This window comes from Ipomoea triloba, chromosome 3 (genome assembly GCF_003576645.1).
Source record: "Ipomoea triloba cultivar NCNSP0323 chromosome 3, ASM357664v1".
NCBI lineage: Eukaryota > Viridiplantae > Streptophyta > Magnoliopsida > Solanales > Convolvulaceae > Ipomoea > Ipomoea triloba.
In genome coordinates, this window is record NC_044918.1 from 13,687,199 (window position 1) to 13,695,437 (window position 8,239).

Sequence of the window (8,239 nt, forward strand, 5' to 3'; positions counted from 1 at the left end):
GTTCCAAAAGCCAATGATGTAATTGTTGTTAAGAAAAATCAAATTTTTGTTTTGTTGGACCCGACAATCGACATGACACTGCCGCCAAATATCAATACACACTACGCTACGATAAAATCACGTAACACCTGCATGCATAAATATAAATCAACGAACGCCCCCATGCAATGCATCGATCAAATCACCTCTCAACTGTCAATACCCTCCTGAGGCGGCGGATGACATTGAAGATTGAAGCTGCAGAAGATGGTGGTAGCAGTCCGCCGCCGTGGGACGCTGCTCCGGGTTGTGGTCCAAACATCTGTTCTGCAATTCCCTCAGCAGCTTTGGCACTCCAACCAATCCACTCGTCTTTACCAGCTGACCCACCCCCCAAACATCCACTTTCACCCCATGCAAACCCCTCCCCATTTCCGGTGCGTGTCTCCCACTCGCCGCCGCCCCTCCGTGCGCGTTTATCTGCGGCGCCCCCACCGCCTCATCGAACCCAGTAACAAACCATTCCCCATCTTCCCTGTCGCTTCTCCTCATCACTTTATCCCATCCCAAATCTCTGTGCATGAACGACAAATCATGCAAAGCCACCAACGCTTTAGTTACATGCTTCAGAGCTTCCACTAACTGATCACAATTTCCCGGCCGGAATCTACACCCCCGGGGCTTCAACACCAACGCTAAATCTTTCTCCGACGACCGTACGATGAATTCCGCATGTGGGATTCTGTGATCGAGAAAATCGTAGATTTCTTTAATGGCTGCCCACTTTCTTCTACTGGAGAAATATCTCACCACACTGTTTGGCGTCATCTCGATGATGTTTCCGTTTCCCAAATCACTTCTTTCGAAGTCCCCGTACGGCAAAACCTTATTGTATCCATTCCCAATTCCAACGCTACATCGATCAGCCAACAAAGGCAACACACCTGCAATTCTCCAGCACGGGACAAGCGCTTTCAATCTCTCCGATGGTGTCGACAGATCAACGGTGTAAAGGTCCGTCCGAATAATGCGGTCTTGTAACCGACTTAAAGCGCAGAATGTAACGACAAATCCGACAGCATAGTAACCTAGGACGTATGGAACATCAGCGTATGTCCACATAATTTTTTCCACTAGTGTGGAAGAAGGATCCAGTTGCCCTTCCCTTAACTGATCAGTCTCTTCTCCCCTCCACAGGCAAAAATTCCGAATGAAAGCCGTCACATTTGGCCACTGATCTTCAACTGTTTCTGCCAAAGAAGATGAAGATTTTCGGATAAAAACCATTTCTTGGGAGCAGAATTTGGACACAATCCGATTGATGCAATCATCCCAGAGGCCTATAAAAGAGTCCCTACAAGCCGAGGTTGAGGCGCAAAGGCTAGGGTTTGATCTCATCACAGAGCTCAATACGTCAAAACTGATTCCTCTACAGTCCAATAGCTCAGTGGAAGTGGTAAAGAATAATTCTTTTCCTTGAGGCAAATCTCTGTAAACGTCTTTTCTCAGCGGGAACCGAAGATCCTCAGGCGGCGGTTCTTGTAAGTACCAGGAGAGTTCAAACAGGCAAGGCAATGACGGCGGCGGAACACGCAAACACCCCACATAGTACTCGGTCGGATCTTGAAACTCCCATGGAGTAATTGCTGCATAATAATATAATATAATGCACGCACACATTCATTAAAGTTGCACATATATAGTGTTCGTTCTTAACATTATGTATGATTCTTCAATTTTAATTTATTGAAAGACTGCGCTGCAACTTAAATTCCGATAGACCCTACCAGCTTTTAATTTGAAGACACAACTGTTGACATGAATACTGTTCGTTAATTGAGGCATACGGGTTTTCAATTGATTCCTTGGACAGCTTAATTAATACTTGTGTGTATTGAATTTAAATGTATGCATGTATTGTGTTAAAATGGCGGAAGTGCAATTTTTTTTAAAATTAAATTATCATATACTCCATGTGATTAAATTTGAATATATATAATATAATTAAGTGGGAGTTGAAGATCTCCAAATCATATTGGAACTGTGAAAGTCAGAAGGTTCAATTTTCACCATTGGCCTAGCTAGGGAAGATGATGACATGATGGATTATAGAGTAATAAAAAAAAAAAAATGTCTGAGCTGAGGAGGATATACCTACCTCAGCTCCTATAATTTAAGGTTGTAGACTATGTGACACTATACTTACATCGGATGGAGGGTTCCATAGAATGAAGCTGAAATCTTTCATTAGAGGCTGCATGCAGAAGAAGATACATGGAATTGAAGTAATATTTATTTCATTGCAAAAATAAATAAAATAAAAATTAATATATTTATAGTACGGTACCGGTAGGAGGAGGTAGGGAAGGCTTTCTCCGGCCGAAGACTTTGAGGTGCTGGCCGGAAATGAAGCGGTCGACGGAGAAGCCTTTAAGGGGCCCATCTTCGAAGGTTTCCATGGTGGAAGCAACCATGGAGTCATCCAAGAAAGCTAATTCGTCTGCGTTTAAGAAGCTTGAGCCTGGAAGTTTCACTCTACCTCTATGATGCTCGCCTTCTTCAGCCCATATACTCACACTCTCTTCCCATATCATTCTTATCTTCCCTATCCGCCGCACTTGTTTTGTGCTGGAGCTTGAAGATAATGACGCCCCTACCCCCACTGCACCACCTTCCATTGATGCTTCAAACCCTAACATACCTCTCGTCCCGCCATGAATTATCCCTTCTCCGCTTGCCAATACAAGCTGCTTAGCCGCCCTTGCACCTGACTTAGTTTAATTCATTTCATTCATTCCCGCAGTTAAAAAGCTTGATAGTTGGATTGCACATTTATTTTTATATATTATATGCCGAAGAGTAAATTTTACCTGGGAGCTGGGAAAGTTCATCGTCTCTAAAGGTGGGATGCGGCGGAGGCAAAGATTTGGGCGGCATTAAAGCATCTCCGGTGGAAATAAGCTGAGCAACACCACCTCTGGTAGTTTGAGGAGTTCTCATCCTTGGGCCCATGAACTGGGACAATTCTTCGAACACTTGCTCGTCAAAAGAAGCAGGCAATCTGTGAATCTTTCTCTCGTATGGCGAAAGTCTAAAGTAACTCTTTCCCATTTGCTCTCGTTCTCCTCCTCTTTCCCATTCATAAACCTTCCTGAACTCGCCCAACATGTTGTCCCATTTTGTGCCGGCGGTTTTGGCATCCCGGTTGACTCCGTGCCGGTTCAAGAACTCCGCTACTTCCCTATCTTTATCCGCCCTAGTCTTCCCTCTTCCCGGCGGAGTCACAGTGGTGACCTCGCCGCCTTCTCCTTGCAGCTCCGAAGACCCGCCTTGGTACTGAACCCTCCATGCCCTAGCTAGCCACAGCATCTCATTAGGTTTCCAAACCGGACTCACGTACTTGCCCTTCCTGAATTGGTGGTGTTGCTGGGGAAAGTGTTCCATTTCGGACGGCTTGTTGGCCTCTTGCCCGGAGTGAGATGGCCGGGGAGAATGCGACGGCGAAGACGCCGTATTCGAAGACGAAGCCGCGGCGTGGCCGTGGGCGGGCTGAGGATTTGCCGACGGAGAGGGCGTTGACTCTGAGCTCAACATACTCGGCTTCGGCTGGGAGGAGGAAGACGGTATCGGCTTCCATTGGCTCGCAGATGCAGCCACGGCGTATCTGGGCCGCTTCGGATTTACAGATTCAGCCGGAATATATAGAGTAGGAGAAACATAGTGAGAGGCGCCGGAAACCACCGCCTGCGGCGGATCCTCGGCGGGGTCCTGATCCGCAGGTTCGTCAGAAGAGGCGGACAAATGGGCATGGTGCTGCGTTTTCTTGGTGGTTTCCCCTTTGTTGTCAACCATAATTTCTTCAAAACGGGCCCCCACAGAGACAATCAAAGAAAATAATAATAATAATTTAAAAAAACTGAATCAGAACACAACCAAAAACCAGAAGAAGAGAACAAGATCCATTGCTACAGAACTAGACTTTAACTTCTGATCGAGAAGAAGGGGTGGGTTGAAGACCTAGCTAGGTTTGAAAGCTAGCTAGGGTATCTTGAAAGGGAAAGTTGGAAAGAAGGAAAAGTGGATCGGAGGATCTATGAAAGCAAAAAAGCTAGTATAGCACAACAATAATAGCCAAGGGGCCGGGGGAGCTGAGCTGAGGAAGAACCTAAGGGGGAGATTGTGGAACCTGCAGCGTTGAATAGGACCTGACGTTGGCTTCAATTAACAGTAAACAACTTTAATTTTTTCTGAATGTTTTGGATGTGTTATTAGGAGAGAGAGTGAGAGTAAAGTAATGATTGTACTGAAACTACTGAGAAATGCGGCTCTAGAGATGTAACATTCATTCATTCATTCTTTTTACGAGGAGAAATTAAAAATTATATGTTTTTGTTTGTGGAGACAGTGGCAACGACGTTAATTAAAACAGCTAGGATAGCGTCCGGGTTCCCGCGATGAAGTGAGTGACAAATTAAAGCTAAGGTTTTTGGTGGTTCTTTAATTTGCTCGGTTTCTGGTACAGTGTTTGCTTGTGTTTGGCAGATTGAGATTGCAGAGGATTCATGATTGGGACGTCTCAAATCGATGCATGGCCCAGCCCCTTCAACTCTTCTCTGATTTATTATGACTTTCTTCAATTCCCACTCATCATCCTTATTAGCTTCATACAATTGGGTCATGTGCACATACCAATCCAAACTATCACGGATACTACACGCAACAACTTAACAATCCTACTTCATTTCATCATATCCCAACTTTATGCAAATAACATTAGCCATCAATTGTTTATTTGCTTATTACTTACCTATTAGCACTCATTTGTTTTAATTTTTTCATAATTTTTGCAAGTCCACCCAAAAAAAAAAGAAAGAAGAGGATCGGAAAAGAAGAAAACCAAACAAAAAAATAATAAAAATTGAATGCACTCAGCTGGCGCATGCACTGCAAGGGCATCAAAGCAGTATCTTTCCACTATTTCTCTCCTCTGTAGACTGCAGGACCCACAAAATTTTTTTTGAAATTACAGGAAAGAGTTTTTTCCATTTTTGGTCCTATGACTTTAGTGTCTCTGTCAACTTAGGTTCACGACTTTCATTCCTGACATAAATAGTGCATGACTTTCATTTTTTTTTCACTTTTGGTCCTTCTGATCATCTGAGTTGCCGGAATCAATAAATTGCAATATACATTTAAATTTTAAAGGGGTAAATAAGTCTTTCTATAATTCTATCACTTAAACAAAATAAAAAGAAAAAAATAAAAGCCATATGATGATATCTATTATCTTTCTTCTTCTTCCCGTATCTTCCCGGCCACTGTCGACAAAAGCCTATTCAAACCTTAATCCGAATCAAGCTCTCATCTTCATAATGAAAAGAAACTTAATGTGAAATCATCAAATCCTTACAAGGGTCACGAAGCTCATCTGGATCGGCGAAAGAGTGTCCTCTGAACCTGTAAGTCTCGCATTCAACCAAAGTCGGGCCTTCCCCTCTCCTAGCTCTGCCAATAGCCTCCTTAGCTACTTCCAGAACCTTCAACACATCCATTCCATCATCATATGGCTTTTATTTTTTTCTTTTTATTTTGTTTAAGTGATAGAATTATAGAAAGACTTATTTACCCCTTTAAAATTTAAATGTATATTGCAATTTATTGATTCCGGCAACTCAGATGATCAGAAGGACCAAAAGTGGAAAAAAAATGAAAGTCATGCACTACTTATGTCAGGAATGAAAGTCGTGAACCTAAGTTGACAGAGACACTAAAGTCATAGGACCAAAAGTGGAAAAAACTCTTACAGGAAAAAAACTCCCTAAAAATCATTTCCTACATTAGCTAAAAATCACCTTTAAGTTTTTCTTTTTCCTGCAAAAACTAGTAAAAAACTATTAATTGGAATGTTCTTATACTTATCTACCTGGTAGCATCACATTTGAAATCTACACCGAATTATAGAATACTAAGCCTGATCTTTTGATCTAGTAAATACCTTTTGAGTTTTGACCTATTCTAGCCAATCTAGCTCAAGGATAAATGGTGGCATCCGAGGGGTGTATAATTTGTGGTAGAAAGGTTGGATTCAATCAGCCATTTCACCAGAAAGTTATCATGATCTGGAAATGGATAAAATGAGGATATATTATAGAATTCAAGAAAGTGAGTGATATGGCTTGGGTGGCAGGGGTATAGAGCCTACTATACATCCACCTCAGCTCAATGACCCTCTACTCAGTTTGATAGCTAAAATTCAGCTCTAAGATGGGGCAAATGTGTGTTTTTATAATATATATAAAATTCGGTATTAACTTGATCCATTTTGATAAATATTAAGCTAAGATTTAAAAATACTTTAATCAAGAAAACAAAAACTGATTTTAAGTGTATGTGTGTGTATATATATAGAAAGTGAGTGTATACTACAATAGAAATGGGAAATTAAAATTGGCAATATATTGTCTTTGGACTTTGGCTAAGAATGCAGCTGTTTGTTTTTAGAAAAGTTGGTTGACAGGCAGGAATGCATGCAGACAGAAGTGTTCCATCGCATTTATATATTCAACCAAACATATGCGTTGCAGTGTTCTATCAGCCCGCATGCAGATCAGATCACAGTTGTATACTCCAATGTATGACACACACACATATATAATGCCTGCATACACATAATAATGCCCAATTTATTACCTATACAAACACCAACACAATTTCACTCACCCAACAAACTTCTACCTACTGCAATGTAATTCTGTTCAACCGAGCTCCTGCATATCATTTACAAGGGAATGTTACCAACCAATTCCGTGAGTAAAATATCACTTAACATAACTTGCTCTGTTGGGCTGAGGTTGGTAAATAATCAAGTCCAGCATCTTATCTCTCGAAAGTGTAGTGACGATATAAGGAAATAAAGTTGAGCACTTCTTACGAGTTATAATTTTTGTTGTAATGGTAATTAAATGTTTGATCTAATAAGTGATATCATAGTCAGGTTACTAGCTAGTTATTGCATCGCAGTTAAGACAATGCAACCATGCATTGATGATGGAATTGTTGGTCGGAGGCCAATGTAAAGGCCAAGTCCAACAACCGTTGGCTAATGGAATTGTTGGGCGAAGTTACGATTCCGATACGAGCTACAACTTTAGGCATAATGTTAAGCGTTTGATCATAATAAGTTATATCAAAGCCACTCACGAGTTCGAGTCCCATCAACAGTAAAAAACTAATTGTGCATATAAGATTGACATGTACTAGGATGAAAAACCAATGTGACAAACGTACAATTGCCAATTCCAGCAATTGTTTGGCACATTGCCTAAAACTCATATATAGTAGTGAAGATACAAATTGTTTTTCCGTACTTGCTGAATAAACGAGAAAACCTTACATGGCTGCCAACTAGTACACAGGGTGTAATACCCTATAGACTTCGAGTAGTAAGGAATCCCTAGACTTTTGGGGCAAAAGTCCCTCCAAACTAAATTACAATTGTGCCAAATGTACAATTGCCAATTCCAGTAATTGTTTGGCACATTGGCTAAAAGTCGTATATAGTAGTGAAGACACAATTTTTTTTCCGTACTTACTGAATAAACGAGAAAACCTTACATGGCTGCCGACTAATACACAGAATGTAATACCCTGCAGACTTCGAGTAGTAAGCAATCCCTAGATTTTTGAGCCAAAAGTCCCTCCAAACTAAACTACAATAACGCCTTATATAGGGCGTTCCAAAAGACATGCAAGCTTTCTTTTGCTTGTTTATACATGGTGGATTGTTAACGGGCCAAGGAGTTGGTTAAGTCATTTGTCCAAAGCACACTGTCCGAGGATGACAATACAACGTAGAATAGCACATGTAACCTCCCCACCCAATGAATTTGTCAATTGCAATATGATTGGTCTAGGTCGAGCCCTTCTTTCATTACAAGATCAGTTAAGGTCGAACCAGGTCAGTATATAACCATATCACTTACATAGCAATTATTATAGTGATATATATTTTAATAACAAGATGTTAGATCATGTCATTCAAATAATCAAATATCCCCCTAATAAATTATCGCGATTAATTCAAATTTGCAGTTAGTTTGACGCTTTGACTTTGATCCCATTTTTGAATAGTGAGAGTGCGCCGTACCCAAATGAAGACTATGGCACAATCAAGATGAGAAGATAGTGGTCACAGCTGGAGATTGAAATATCAATATAATATACTGTCTTTATATTTAACCCTTACCCCCCCCCCCCCCCC

General features: G+C 41.2%; 1 protein-coding gene across 1 annotated transcript; it reads right to left on the reverse strand.

Moving 5' to 3' along the window:
• Window positions 1-3,833, reverse strand: LOC116013994. Its single transcript, XM_031253972.1, has 4 exons — window positions 2,850-3,833; window positions 2,327-2,746; window positions 2,186-2,233; window positions 1-1,625 (listed from the first exon to the last, which is right to left on the reverse strand). The coding sequence occupies exons 1-4, from the start codon at window positions 3,829-3,831 to the stop codon at window positions 196-198; spliced, it is 2,880 nt and encodes a 959-aa protein (XP_031109832.1). The 5' UTR covers window positions 3,832-3,833; the 3' UTR covers window positions 1-195.
• Window positions 3,834-8,239: the final 4,406 nt, after the last annotated feature.

Bases quoted from the DNA above. Each gene is read 5' to 3' on its own strand.
- LOC116013994 (XM_031253972.1), bottom strand. From the start codon at position 3,831: ATGGTTGACAACAAAGGGGAAACCACCAAGAAAACGCAGCACCATGCC. The intron at 2,747-2,849 runs GTAAAATTTACT...AAACTAAGTCAG, and splicing joins TGAACTTTCCCAGCTCCCAG to GTGCAAGGGCGGCTAAGCAG. The intron at 2,234-2,326 runs GTACCGTACTAT...TTCTGCATGCAG, and splicing joins TTCCCTACCTCCTCCTACCG to CCTCTAATGAAAGATTTCAG.